Source organism: Poeciliopsis prolifica, unplaced genomic scaffold (genome assembly GCF_027474105.1).
Source record: "Poeciliopsis prolifica strain line A6 unplaced genomic scaffold, Auburn_PproV2 SCAFFOLD020, whole genome shotgun sequence".
Lineage (NCBI taxonomy): Eukaryota > Metazoa > Chordata > Actinopteri > Cyprinodontiformes > Poeciliidae > Poeciliopsis > Poeciliopsis prolifica.
In genome coordinates, this window is record NW_026562395.1 from 6,387,223 (window position 1) to 6,401,840 (window position 14,618).

General features: G+C 42.6%; 2 protein-coding genes across 11 annotated transcripts in view; one reads left to right on the plus strand and one right to left on the minus strand.

Annotated features, from left to right (window-relative positions):
- The window catches only part of cdc42bpab (CDC42 binding protein kinase alpha (DMPK-like) b), a 78,869-nt gene extending 77,697 nt beyond the window's left edge, over positions 1-1,172 (minus strand). For 8 of the 10 annotated variants that reach the window (XM_055044644.1, XM_055044641.1, XM_055044640.1 and 5 more), the window contains exon 1: positions 89-1,172. The gene's annotated coding sequence lies outside the window, so the exon portion shown is untranslated. Of the gene's footprint in view, positions 1-36 lie in introns of all 10 variants that reach the window. The other 2 variants (XM_055044636.1, XM_055044645.1) reach the window with 2 other exon arrangements.
- Positions 1,173-2,128: 956 nt separating this feature from the next.
- lft1 (lefty1) lies at positions 2,129-11,733 on the plus strand. The gene is made up of 6 exons (XM_055044471.1): positions 2,129-2,179; positions 7,447-7,604; positions 8,853-9,130; positions 9,587-9,833; positions 9,915-10,154; positions 10,778-11,733. The coding sequence occupies exons 2-6, from the start codon at positions 7,588-7,590 to the stop codon at positions 11,100-11,102; spliced, it is 1,107 nt and encodes a 368-aa protein (XP_054900446.1). The 5' UTR covers positions 2,129-2,179; positions 7,447-7,587; the 3' UTR covers positions 11,103-11,733.
- The last annotated feature ends 2,885 nt before the right edge of the window (positions 11,734-14,618 follow it).

Here is a 14,618-nt window from a genome sequence, read left to right on the forward strand (position 1 = left end):
AGGGGGGTGGGGGTGGCAGCGGGTGGAGAACCCCACCTTCTGGCCCTGTTGGTTGGCGCAGAAGGGCCTGGAGAGAAACTTCTCTCACCTTGAGGATGTCTTGAAAATATTCAAACTTTGCGTCGCGGGCACAATGGAGCTCGTTCCGTTCGCAAAACCGACCCTCTCATGATCTCCCCGTTCAGATCCAGCATCCATAAGGTGGGTGAGACGTGAACGATTCCCCCGTTATTTTGTTAACCTCCCCCCCTCGCCCCCCTGTGCCCGCTCCCCTCCGGGCGCATAAGAAAACAAGCAGGCGAGTCCCAGGCTGCCCCAGGCCGGTGGATTCCTGCAGCTCCCTCCGCTCTTCTGCGCTCTCTGGGGGGCCGAGGGGGGGAAAAACAGTGCAGAATCAAGTTGGTGCTCCCTTTTCAAAGCGAAACAAAAAGAAATAAAAAATAAAAAAAATCAGCAGTCTTCACTGAGCTGGTGCCGAGGCAGATGTTTGGGGTTCTCCATTCTTCCAGCGAGCCCTGAAACGCAACGGCAGACCCGCAGTGCTACGGAGAGCCCCGGCGCCCCTCCTCTGCTCCAGGAATGAAAGGGCGACACAGGCTTAGTGAGCAAGCCCGCTGCTAGCTTAGCTCCGGAGCTAGCCAGGGAGAACTGACGCTAACGCTACTTTTCTTCCCCTCTAAATGCCATCTTTCCTCTCTCCCCCCCCCCCCCGCACCCCACCTCACCAAAGGACACGCAGTAAGCGCACACTTCCAATATTTCTGCGACAGTTCTTCCTTCTTTCTTGCTGGGCTGCGTTCCCCTCACTCACTGCTGGCAGATATGTTCTTTAAATCCCATTCTTCGTCCAGAAACCAAACGTCTCCCTAGTTTGGTCTGCAGTTACCTTCGAGTTTCCAGTCGGAGGACAAAATGCGGCTCTTTCTGTTGAAGGTTACAAAGAACCTCGTTTCACGTCAAAAAGAGAAAACAAACTTTCAACAACAACAACAAAAAAAGACTATCTGTATTCTTGTCCTGGTTATTCCAAATACGGGACACTGTCTGAATGTTCCCCCCTCCCGTCTTTTCCTTTCCTTTGCGCCGCCTGCCTGCCTCCCCCGCCGGTCTGTGTCGGTCGCTTCTCGCCGTCTTTGCACAGTCAGGCTGTCAGAGACCGTAAACGAGGAGGAGACAGCCGAGCGGACCGCTCCTTCTGCAACGCCGCGGTGGATTGTGGGAAAACCCAACGAGAAAACCCAGGAGGCTGGGATATTAGCTAGCTTTCGACGCCTCAGAAATCACGAAACGGCACCGTCTCATTTGAATGTGTTTGCATTGACATTGGTGTTGACGAGGCAGCAACAGGAGGCTGGGATATTTGTTTTGAGACGCGCAAATATGAAGGTCAAAAAACACCCTTCAAATCTCCAGCACTGCAAAATAATTTTCTTTCTTTAAAAAAAATGACATTAAGAATTTAAACAGAACAGACAGAATTGGATTTGAGGTTCTTTGAATGAACCAAAAATCTCAGTTTGCTTGATACCGATGCTCATCATACCGGCTTGCTTTTATTTTTAATCCCAGTTTTTTATTTTTCTGGGATTATGTATATGTGTATATATTTGCGCATAAATTGGACCAAAGTTTGAATGCACAGTATTTGGCTCCTCTGAAACCCACTAGAAATAGCATGAAGTACTATGGATGACCTTTAACCTCCCGGGTCTTATGGAGCACCCTTCCCCATGTCCTCGTTCCCTGTCTCAATAAGTGGAGAGCCTTGCACATGTGTCCATGTGAACTGGACACATTTCACATGCACAGTGATTTCCATGCAATTTTGGCACCCAAATGCATTTTTTTTTTTTTTTTTTTTTTGCTTGTTCACACAAACGCAATTGTAACTCTTGTTGTATCGCCGATGCTACAAATTGGATTTTTCGCTCGGCTATAGTGTTTGGTGAGAAAACTTTACTTGACTTAGGCCCTAAAATCGCTTCTTCTCGTCACCATACCGACCACAACAAATCCGCCATGATTATTTCCTGTGCGCCTTCACAGACGTCTTTCCTTCTCGCAGCTCATCTCCCCGGGTTGGCACGATCTCTGGCGGCTGCTGCAGGCAAAATCCCAGCTCATCATCATCATCATCATCATGGCGCCCCCGTCACAGCATCTGCTGTACAGAGAGGAGGTGAGGGGGAGTGGCGGGACTTGGACTGGTTGTGGTGCGGGTTGTCAATATTGTGAATGGAAACTGCAGGTTGTGTGTCTGCTGTTGCTGGTAGTGGTGGTGGTGCAGCAGCGAGAACATGATTTTCTGCGTGACTGACTGTGCTTGTCCCTTTAAGAGGCTATATTACACTGAAGTTATGGAGATATACCGTTGCAGTGGCGTGGTCTGCGTCTGACACCTGGCCCCTATGGAAGCCCCAACGTGACACAATTTAATAATAATTGACCTTCAATAATTTATTTGAGCAAATTATTGTTTTATTGAGCTTTATATAATATTTGTTAGTATGCATCAATAATTTATTAATGATAATTTAATATTTATCTATATTTAGATGTGCTTAAAAATAGTGCCATAACAATAATAATAATAACTATTATTATTATTCTGAAAACACAGTTTAATTAATTGGATATATCAATATCTATACTAAATATATCTATGTCACATGCAAATGTTTTAACACTTGTTTCACCAACAGAATTCCTAAACTATGTTTATATGGTTATGGAAGACCATCAATGCCATTGTTTAAAATTTTTTTTTCAAAACAATTAAAAAACAAGCCATTAGAAATAACTTCAGTGGGTCAATATTTCATTCAAATATGAAAAGAAAGAATTGAATAATTTCAGCAAATATTTAAATAAGAATGACACACTTTCACTATTTGATTAACTTTTTTGTACATAGGATCAAATTGAAGTTTGTGAATTCTAAATTTTGTATATTCTGACTGTATCTTTGTCTGATATTAAAGGATCTGAAGTACTTGTGACAAAAAGGCACAAACAGAAAAAACCTGTAAGAGCTGAATACTTTTTGACAGCACGTTGCCATAAGTACGACAAGTTTTTATTTTGTTTGTTTGTTTGTTTTTTGCTTTGTTTTATTTACACTTTGGGATCTCATGCTGCACCTTGTGCACATTTATTTGTTCCAAGAAAGTTTTGTTTGAATTTAATGATAATAAATTTAAAAAATTAAAAAAAAAGCTTTCATTAAGAAATAAATATATTTGCATCCAGCCTTGCCCATGAATGAAAATATGAATGAATGAGAACGTTCCAGACGGGAGTTCTCTTTGAGAGAACAACAGCGACCTCTGGTGTAAGTTATGTCTTACTGCAACCTTGGTCAGTTTATGTTGTGATTTTTATTTATTTATTTATTTATTTATTTATTAGTCAGCGGTTTCAATTTTGCTTTTGTGTCTTTAACACTTTTAAGTTTTTGTAATGTATGTCAATAATATGCTGAAATATAACTCCAAAACATTTGAGAGACCTTCATTAGCAAATGAAATAAGCATGTCATATTTTTTCACAATTGATGCAACTCACTCTATAGAGTAGATATTAGCTTCTGTATCAAATTCTGACCCATTGGGACCCATCCTTGTCTTATCAGCTGGATTTGAAAAGTACCATCTTGCAGTAGAAATATGTAAATGTAGTATTTGAAAAAAACTGAGAACATTTTTAAAACTGATCTTTTGCGCTACCTTTAAACACTTCTCAGTTCTCAATCATTTTGGGCCAAGGTTAGGATGTCCTACTGCTGCGAGGGTAAAGATTCCCAGCCCATAAACTTGGCAGGCAGGGCAAGGAGAGCATTAATCAGAGAAGGCAACTCTGGAGGAGCTGCAGAAATCCGCAGCTCAGGTGAAACAACCTGTCCAATCTGGTCTTGAATTGGTCAGATGAGACTGAAATATTTTCTTCATCCGTTCAGTTATCCATACACACTCATGCCTAAAGTGATTATTTAAGAGTTTTGGAATCTGGGAGGAAGTCAGAGAACTGGGAGAAAACCCACAAATGCATGAGCAGGACAAAAAAAAAAAAAAAACTACATAGGAAGAAAGGTAAAAAAAAAGTATTAGGATCTGGGGTTGCTTTTCTCCACAGGAAAAGGGAGATGCTAAATACCTCCTTTAAGTCTATTGTTAAGAATGTTCTCTCTAAATGTTGACCCAAAAAGCCTCATCAACGTGATAAAGAAGGCTGGTTCCTTCCTGGGGCCGACTGTGGAACCTCTGCAGATGACGATGCAAAGAAGGATCCTTCATAAAACCAAGAAAATTGACTCTCTTTTTAAGACTGTTCTGGGAAAACAGAATACCTTCAGTCAGAGGCTGCTTCAAATTCAACGTAATACGGACAGCTACAGGAGATCTTTCCTGCCAACAGCCATCACTGTCTACAATAAATCTGTGAAGAATTACATTTAATTTCCCTTTGAGATCAATAAAGTATTCTGCATATAAAATTTTTGGGCTTGAATTGATGGCTGGAGACTCTCCCTACACCCTGCACATGCAGTCAGAGATACAGTGAAAGGGTTAGGTCGAAGTATACTTGTGTGTTAAAATGGTCCAGCCAAAGTCCAGACCTGAATCCAATGGAAAAAGCCGGAAAACTGCTATAAATGAAAACCAGTGAAAGAACACGTGTTTTCTGCACGGGCGGAAGTATCCAGAATGTCGACTATTAATTAGACCCTGATTTAAAAAGGTTAAGTTTTCCCTATTAATCACGTCTGATCCTATTGGGTTAAGTCTACAGACGGATTAGGTCCGTGGCCCCGGCGTCTCTGGCCCTCATTATGAGTGTGAAACGCAATCATCGTCCAGCAGCAGTCGGCGCATGGGGCTTTTGTGTCCAGGGTCTGGCGTCTTTGACTCCGATCGATGATTATTGGCGGGCCGCCTCGAGGAGTCCTCCCCAGACGGCGCTCTGCAGCTGCGGAGACATGCGCAAAGAACCCCATAACTATGAAGGTGCAAAGTGAGCGCATCGTTTCCGCAAATATTTGACGTCGAGATAAGTCAGGAAGTCGGCGACAATGTGAATAATGAGGAGTTTGCGGGGAGGCCACCAACACAAGTTCAATATTGACTCTTTTCTTTTGGGAGCATGCAGGAACATGCATGCATGCATGTCCCCGCACCCCACCCACACCCCTCTTCCGAGCTTGTTTCCCTGGGAGACAGAAAAAAGAGAGAGAGAGAAATGCGCAAGAGAAAGCGCAAACGCAAGCCGCCCCATGCACAGCGCCTCTCTGCAAACAATGGCTTCTGCAGCCAATGATTCACAAATGGAAGGGAATGAGCTATAAATTGGACCGCTTTTCAATGCAAATGCCTGGATGTTAATTAACACCCGCGTTGTTGATTGCGGGAGATGGGGTTTCTTTTGGAGGAGGAGGAGGAGGGGGCGTTGGGGTCCTTTGATTGAAAAGAAATGCCACCTCGGAACATCAGATGGGATCTTTGAACTCGGCAACCTATCTCTGATTGGGAGGAGGACAGACTGAGAAATGTCACACAAAAGGCATCCTAATTTCCCCGAATTAGAGGCTGTAATGTGAGCGCCGGGGGCTTTGAATAGGCCTGTGTGTATTTTAGGCTGCGGAGAGACATCGGCTTTTTTCGGCTGGACTGGACGACTGTCCTGAATCTCCATGTCTGCTGCATGTCTGCTGGGATGTAAAACATTTTGTTCTGGTGTTGGTCATGATATTTAGGATCTGCCTGATTGTTTTCCATGTTCAAAAGATGCAAATCCATTCATGGACATTTTGATTATTTTGCAATTCACCAGTATAACAATTCGGCTAAAGGTGTTATGAGGGCTTTAAAAGTGAACTCTAGGTTTCTTACACACCCATGATTCTGAAGCCTCGTTGAGTTTTGGGTCTACAATACGAGACATAAAACTGGAACTGGACTGAAGGAGCGATGCTAAATAGACAGGGGCCCCAGGATGGAGACTTGGGGAACCCCACATGTAATCTTGGTTTGTGTAAATTTCCAACAAAACGTAGCTCTAGTTTGTTGACTTTAACAGCTTTTTGTTAGCAAGTCATAGCTTAATACTTAGAGTTTTTAACAATGAAACTGTAAGGCTGTTCACATGGGTTGCGTAATAAACTTTAAAAATAAAACTTAAGTTGGGTCATAAGATTTAAGGAGAGTTAAGAAGTTTTTTGTCCTGGAGCAGAGGTTTGAGTTTGTGTCTGGCTTTAGTTAGTTTAGCAACAATGTCAGGCAGTTGTTGCAGACGAACGTCACTGCAGTTGCCATGGAGGGGATCCTCTGAATCCACAACACCTTGACTCTGCACCCAACTATTGTATCCTTTTTAACCAGGGGTTTGTTGGTTTCTGGTGTATATTTTCATGAAAGATGATTCTGGATTGGACAACGTGCAAGGGATTGCTCCAAAGTTCACGGCACAACCTAAGAGATTGTTGCTTCTGGTGCTGAAAGCTGCAAGTCAGTGACTCAAGGCAGTGACTCTCTTTTGAAGGATCACATATTGATCTCCACACTGCTGATTCTATTAAATGTTTGTAACTTCTGCAGAAAAAATCAGTCATTTCAGGAACAATAACAGCATGATCTCATAAGCTGATGCTGGCTTAATTTTGGGAAAGAAAACTTAATTAAAATAATCAAATGAACCCAAAATGAATCCATCTTGATGACTCTTTCCTGAGTCATCAAGATGGATGCCTCAAACATATACACAATGACTGGCCCTCTGGATGTGGACAATTGCAGTGCATTGCAGCAAACTGAATTTTTTTTTGTTGTTGCAAGAAGTTTGAAACACAGATCACAGTCCTTTTCTGCTTCTTTGTGCAAAAGAAGCAAATGTAATGTGCAGACTGGTGGAGGTCTAATCTGTGCACCTCCTTCGTTCTGAATCGCCTCGTGTGTTTTTCTCATCGTACTCCAAACCGGCGGCGGAGGGTCCCGTCGTTCCCCTGCCGCTAATTAATAATTTGTCTTGTCGGAAAGCTGCTGGCTGATGAACGCAGGTCTGGCAGTCATCTGTCATTTGCTCTTCCTGTTGCCCCCTTCAGTCTGTCTGACATCTCTGAGCAAACGTGGGCCCAATACACATCCAGGGGGGCCCACGGGAGGCCCCCTTTCTGGGGGTTAGCCAGCGAGAGCTCACCGCTTCTAATGTTTGTGTGACAAAAAAGGCAAGGCAAATCCTCGCAATGGAATCAGATAATCACCCGCCTGTGAAGAGCCTGCCCCAATCCACATCCATGGGCAGGCTAGGAGCTCAGGAGAGGGAAAGGGGGGCTTGGAAGGAGGGTGGAGGGCTGGATTAACACTCTGTTTGGTTAATAATTTTAATCTGCTGGACTGTTTCAGAGTGTGGAATAAACATCTACTCCTTCTGCTCTCTTTCGTTTCCTCCTTTCAGAGACGACCTCTTGTCTCTGTTGCACGTTCATCAGACGTCTAACGCCCCACCACCACGGAGCCTCCGCCGGGCAAAACTGGCAACCCAGACAACAGCGAGGCCCCGCTGAGCGACGGGCTCCTGTCAGACCGACCCGGCCTGATGTCGTGCGGTGGAATGTACGCGTGGGCCGCCGAGGAGAGGGCACTTCAGGGTCAAGAGTCTGTCTGTCTGTCTGGGGGTGGTAGGGTGGAGGAAAAATGTGCAGGAAACATACAACTTGAAGGAGAGCAGGATCATTTCTTTGAAATTCAAGTTGCAAACTCGAGAAAAGATGGCTCATTTTGCTCTTAGGAGACAATATTTACATTCATAAATATATTCAGAAATTGCATCAGCCACTTTGTAGCCGAAACGACAGGCAAAAACACCCACATTTTAATAACCACTCCATTTGGATCATTTAAAACAATATATACATACATATTTTAATGGCATGCTCATATCCAAAGATACAAGCATACAAGCAGCTACTTTGTAATAATAATAATAATAATAATAATATATTTTATTCATAATTTTGAGAACTCAAAAGGCTACAAAGGCTTTTAAAAAAATAAGACAAGCAATTACAATGGGTAAAAATAATTTGAAGAAATGAATAAATGAAAGAGTTTAAAATAAATATCTGAGAAAGTGAACCAAAAACGAAAGAGCAGAATAATTAGCTGAACACCATTTCCATTTCTGTTTGAGAGGAAGGAGGGAGAAGTGAACACTTCTTTAATAATAATAGTAATAATAATAATAATTATTATTATTATAACAATAACAGTTGTAAATAACCAATTGTTTCTATCTGTCCATCTGTGTTGTTACCTTTGAATCTGGTTCCCCTAAATAAAATCCGGTGCAACAAATTGCCCTCAGACTAGTTAAATACCCAGGTAATTATGTGTCTATGTATAGTAGGAGGGTAAAAAGAAGAAAATCTCATTTAAAAAGAAAGTCTCCAAAGGGTTACTTTTGTTTCTAGAAAAGACAACACAACGATCAGTGAAGTTTTGTTTTTATGACAATCCCACAAAATGCATGAAATCTTAGAAGTATCTATTTTGTTTCAGGTTAAATGTCATCTGTGGAGGTTTAACGTATTTCTAGTGCAGTTCTGGTGAATACACGCCTCCACATGGTGGACGGCACTCAAGTCTAGCTAATGGTCTCTGTTTGAAGTATGGCCATTTAGATATCCTGTTTAAGATGGGGCTGTATTGTCGCACCTTTGTTCTGATAAGATGGGGCCCCTGCCCCCATCGACAAAGTGCGAACCGCCTGGGAGGGCCGCGGCGATATAAAAGGGGCCGGTGAAGTGTCACGGACACGCCGTGCTTCTGTTCAGTGACCAGCGCTTTCGCTCTCCTAAAAAGCCTCGCCATGGATTTTCTCCGCGCCTTTTGCGTCCTGTGCGCCGCGTTCCCGGTGCCCGGCGGCGCCTTTACGCACGACGACATGAAGGACGCGCTGCTGCAAAGGCTCGGCCTGGACGAAGTTCCCAAAATCCAAAAGAGGGACCTGGACAACCTGCTCGTCCCGGCGCACATCAAGAACAAGTACCTCTCCATGCTGAAGACGCACCACAGCCGGAGGAGACGCAGGTCTCTGCCCAGCCTGGTGGGCATCCTGAGGGGGGTCCCCGGCAATGCAGGTAAGGGTGATTTATTTATTTATCTTTTTTTGTTTTTGTCATTTACTTAAATACATTAACTGTGATTTTTGTGCGTAATTGTGCGCAAATTATTCATTTTTTGGAAGCAGGAACGGAACTATTAAAACAGACAAGAAGGGAAAAAAAACAAATTACAAGAATAAAGTCGTAGTAATAGCAGAACTACTTCATTCTCATAATATTATGACTTTTTTCTCTTTTATTCTCACAATGTTACTTTTATTTATTTATTGTCATTTTATAACTTACTTACCCAATATAATTTGTTACTATTATTATTTATCATGGCCCTAACGCAGAAAATCCCAACCAAATTATAATATTTCCCCCATCCAAATCACAATATTTGCCCCTTCTGGCACCGGCGCCCCCTGTTGCGTCAAAGCACCCGACAGAAACCGACTGAAAAGCGAACGTTTGTTCCCGCTGTTCCAGACATCTCCGGGGACTACTTGTACTCCGACACCACCCGGCATCGCCTGGCCTTCGACATGGAGGCGAGGATCCCGGATAACAGCGAGGTGACCATGGCGGAGCTGAGGCTCTATCAGCGGGCCTCGCACCACAAGCGGCTCGCCGCGGAGAGGAAGAGCCAGCGGCCCGTCAACAACGCCCGGGTCAGCATCTACTGGGTGGAGGTGCTGCCCGGCGGCTCCAACCGGACCTCCCTTGTGGATTCGCGGTAGGCAGACGCGCACGAGCAGCGCAACAAAGAAAAAGTTGACACTCTCCTTGACTCGTCGCCCTTATCGCGTTTCCACAGGTTGATTCCAATTCACGAGACCGGCTGGAAGAGCTTTGACGTCACCCAGGCGGTGCTCTATTGGTCCAAGACGCAGCAGCGGAACACCCCCATGCACCTCGAGGTGTGGCTCGAGGGCGAGAGACCCGGCAGCTACGCCGCGGAGGTGGCGAGGAGCGTCCGCTTCACCACCCAGGAGCAGACCGGCAGCCCGGGGAGGCCCGAGCTCATCCTCTACACGCTCAGCCTGGAGGAGTACGGGTGAGCGCGAGAGCTTCCTGCGGCACACGGCCCGCTCGTGTCAGTGTGGAAATGAGGCCACGCGATCCTTTTTACGTTTCCTAAAAAGATATTTAAATACTTAAAGCTATTTAAATATAAACGAATTCATGTTTAAGTTGTGCTGTCAAACAGTAGCATGAAGGAGTTTTTTTCAGCATTCTCTTTAGTATTCTGTGTCGACTTTGTCGTTGCTTTTAGTCTACTTCGACCATGTTAGCTTTCTGTACAGAGTTTTTTGAATATTGCTTGATTTTGAGCATTTTTTGTCTCTGTTCGAGTTCTTTTTAGTATTATTTAGCTACTTTGACATTCTTCTTAGCTTTCTTGAGCTATGTCAGTGTTTTCTGACGACGTTAGTGTTGTTTTTACTGTCGTTTGACTACATTTTTAGCTTTTTTTTTACTCTGTTAGCAGTTTCTACCGTTGTTTGACTACATTAGTCACAGCTTCAATAATAACTAGATTCTGTGTTGGTAGCAGAGCAGTAGCTAAAAAATGTAAGGCTTTTGGCCCTTTGGCGTGACAACGGCCCCCCAGCCTCCACCTCTGCCTGAAATCTGTTAGCCTCAGTTAGCTCACGTTCCTCACCGTCTCTCCTGCAGCTCCGCGGGCGACTGCGACACGAGCCAGAATAAGGGCACCTGCTGCAGGGAACAGCACTTCATCAACTTCCGTGCGCTCACCTGGACACAGTACTGGATCATCGAGCCGGCGGGTTACCAGGCCTTCAGGTGCACCGGAGGATGCAAACAGCCCAAACGCAACTACGGCTACGGAGAGCGGCGGTGCGCGGTGTCAGACAGCGCCCCGCTGCCCATCATGTACCTGGTGAAAAAGGGGGACTACACTGAAATCGAGGTGGCCGAGTTCCCCAACATGATTGTGGAAAGGTGTGCGTGCATGCTGGACAACGTCTCTGTCGTATGAAGGCAGTAGTAGTTACGGACTTTTGGGGAAAATCACTGGGAAATTATAGTGGGTGATTTTTTTTTTTTTTTTTTTTTTTGCTAGGTGTTGTTTTATTTAATGTTTTTCACCAACTTGTCAAGTACTTTCTATTTAAATGGACGTTCGGAGGGAGCGCTTTATTCCCCAACAGACAGAGGTGTCCAAGAATTACGCTCCAAGAAGAGTAGCACTACTTCAGCATGTTTCTATTCAGGTCAAAGTAAAACGTAGCCTCGTCCAACAAATGACTCCAGTGTAAAAGAGCATTTGGTGAAACTGCTACTGTTTAAAACATAATCGAGTATTTGAGCATTGCATCATCAGAAGGACCAGAATGTGAAGCTTTGTGGAAATTTGGGCATTTTAAGGACCCAAACGAAGATTATTCGTAGAAGTAACATCATCACAAAATATCCAAATCAGATAAAGATAAATAAATAAACTACGTACTTGTAAGTCATGACTCACCTCTGCCAGCAAACTCCATCTCCTTCCACAAGCACTTCTATAGATTTTGTAAGAATTGTTTCTTTGAAACATGAATTTGTCTGATTTGTGTTCACTCTCGTGCAATCATTCAGATCCAGTGTGATGCATCCCTTTTGTTAAAAAAAATAGCTGTATATATATGTATATATATATATATATATATATAATAATGAGTTTATGTGTGTAAAATAAAACATTTGTTCCTCACGATTCTCCTGCTGTCCTGGTTTATCTGTCTGCCTCAACTCACATTCGTGATTGAATTTGAAGTCATGGCTGCAGCCGCCTGCGTCTTTATCCCGTCTCGGCTTGTTAGGCTTCATTCATTTATTATAACGTGGTGTTTGCTCTCAGAGCCGGGGGGTCCTGTCATTCACTAATCTGCCGCTGATGAGGATCAACACAGCAAAGACTGTCAGCCGCCTCCTGTCTTACCTTTGCAGCATTCTGTCACTTTACAGCCAGAGCCTGGGTCATGAAAATGAGCTAATTCTCCTTTGGGTCAGTGATTTCTGAGTTCCAGCTAGTTTAGCTAATTCAAGCTATTTGATTTAGCTGATTCTAACTAATTTAGTCAATTTAGCTAAATCTTTGGGTCAAAAAAATGAGATTTTGCTAATTCTTGCTAAGTCACTTATTCTAACTAAATTAGCTAATTTGCGATGTCTATCTAATTTAGCACATTCCAGCTAATTTACTTAATTCTATGCAATACAACTCAGGTTCAGTCACATTGGATTTATGGAGCTTTTAATTCCTTACAAAGATACTGAATTCCATTTTTTGGTGAACTTTGTCTAGGCCATCTTAATGTATAACTGCTTTATTTGTCGATGTTCCCCTGCTGGTCATTGAGCCTCTGCTTCATCCTCTTACAGGTTTTCCTCCAACTCAAATCAGCCTGATGCTGCTGGTACTGCGCGTCATCATAGGGATGATGGATTTAGTTTGTTTTCCTTCACAGTATTGTAGGACTTTACTCATATTCACGCCAAAACTCTAAGAGCAATGTTTTAGCCATGAACTTTTTACCTTTTTTATTCTGTGGTTTCAGGAACTGACAGTCTGACTTTTTTTCCCCCATTATCCGACCGTGACATTTGCTGCGCTCCTCCTGAGCACAGCAAAGACCACAGGAGACTTTAATCATCACGAGTAAAATGTGTCTACTGTTGTTTTATACTCTGTTTTCAGATGACGGATTGATCGGAGATTTGTGAGATGTACAACTCAGAATTTAGCTAATTTAACCTATTTGATTTAGCTGAATTCCTACATTTTACCTGTCTGCTGTGTTCCTTGGTGGTTGTGGTGCTGTTTGTTCTCTAAAAGACCTTCAAGGTCTTCATAGAACAAGTGCCTTTATACTGAGCTGGAGAATTAGATCACGTTTTAAGACCGTTTGTGGCTCAGATTTTTAATTTGAGGCGTCACAGTAACAAATACACACCACACTTTTCAGCTTCTTGCAGTTTGTTGCCAAAACAAAATTCCAATCTTTTTTTTTTTTTACACTTGTCAAGCCCCAATCAGATCCAAATATAGTGAAAAGAGGCCAAATGGGTAATATACCTTTGAAATAAAATCATATTTTAAGTAAAATTTCTACAAATATAAATTACAAATGGCACAAAAATATTTTCAAAAAGTGGTTTTTATTTCAATCATGATGGTCCACATTCCTCATTCAAATGTTTTAAATATTTTTTTGTGTTGGAATATTCATAAAATTTCTACTTCGTTCTCTAAATATTACAACGTTCTTCTCATAATAAAGAAACAAACCAACAAAAAAAAATTCATAGCCTGACTAACATCTTGTCGTAGAGTTGACTTGAATTCAAAGTCCAAATAAATACAAGCTGTGCCTTGGCCATGCTGAAGTCACTACGAATTATGAAAAGCCATAAGATTGATGGAGAAAAAAAAATTGTTTTTTAAAAAAATTAAACAAGATAAAAGTGTTAACTGATAAAAACCCAATCTCTTTTGTATGAACACTGGGACTGGCGTCTGCAATTCCAAACATCGGGGTTGAAGTTGTTAGGACTTGTTGGTAAAACTGGATTGGAGTGGTGGGAATTTTTCCCCAACAGCAATCGAGAATTGAAAGCTCATCAGGGACCGTATTGAATCAAATCAGTTTATTCCTGTCTTTTTCCACAAGACAAAAAAAAAAAAAAAAAATACATGTATATAAAAACTATTTTAAGTTTATAACTCAAAATACAACCATTAAATGTAAAGGAACACATTTCAAAATGTCGGTTTAGTACTAAAACATCAGCAATAATAATTTTAAAAAGTCAGTTTTGTTCAACGTCGATTCAAATTTTGCATTCTGCTCCATGTACGCAACCTGTACAAACTCTCCAGGCATTTACAGTCAAGTTGGAGGGACGACCTTTAATTATTTATTACAGTGTTAACATTCATGCAAGACTAAAACAATCAGAGAAAACAAACAGCTGGGAACCACTGGGTTAGTTCGGCACGTCCAAGCTGAGAGGGGATGAAAGAAACTGAAGAGATGTCGGGCGTGAAGAGAGTCTGAGCCGGTTGGGTATGGAGAGAGGGAGCTGCCCTTATTGCCAGGCCACAGGGTCACCAACATGAACGGGTTTCAGCCCTCAAACTGTTGGTGATGCTGTTGGGCCCTTTAGATTTGCTGGTGAATCTAAACTTGACTCAAAAAAAAAAAAAAAACTAAAGAGGGAAAGGAAAATGTGTGAACTTGCGATTATTTGTGCTTCAGTGCTCGCCGTGTCTCAGAGGACTACTGCAGTGGCGGAGCAGCTGATGGAACCGAGAACAGATCCTGAGAATGAGGTGGAGTCTACGACGCAGGGTTAGGGCCGTTGTAGACGGAAGAAAAACAAATGGTAAATCTATTGGTTAAAGAAAAAAAAAAAAAAAAAAACCCAAAAAAACTTTCCAAGAACAAAAATAGAAGTTTCAGAGATAGAAAAGTCAAAAATTTGGTAGGAAAAAAACCCCAAAACATTT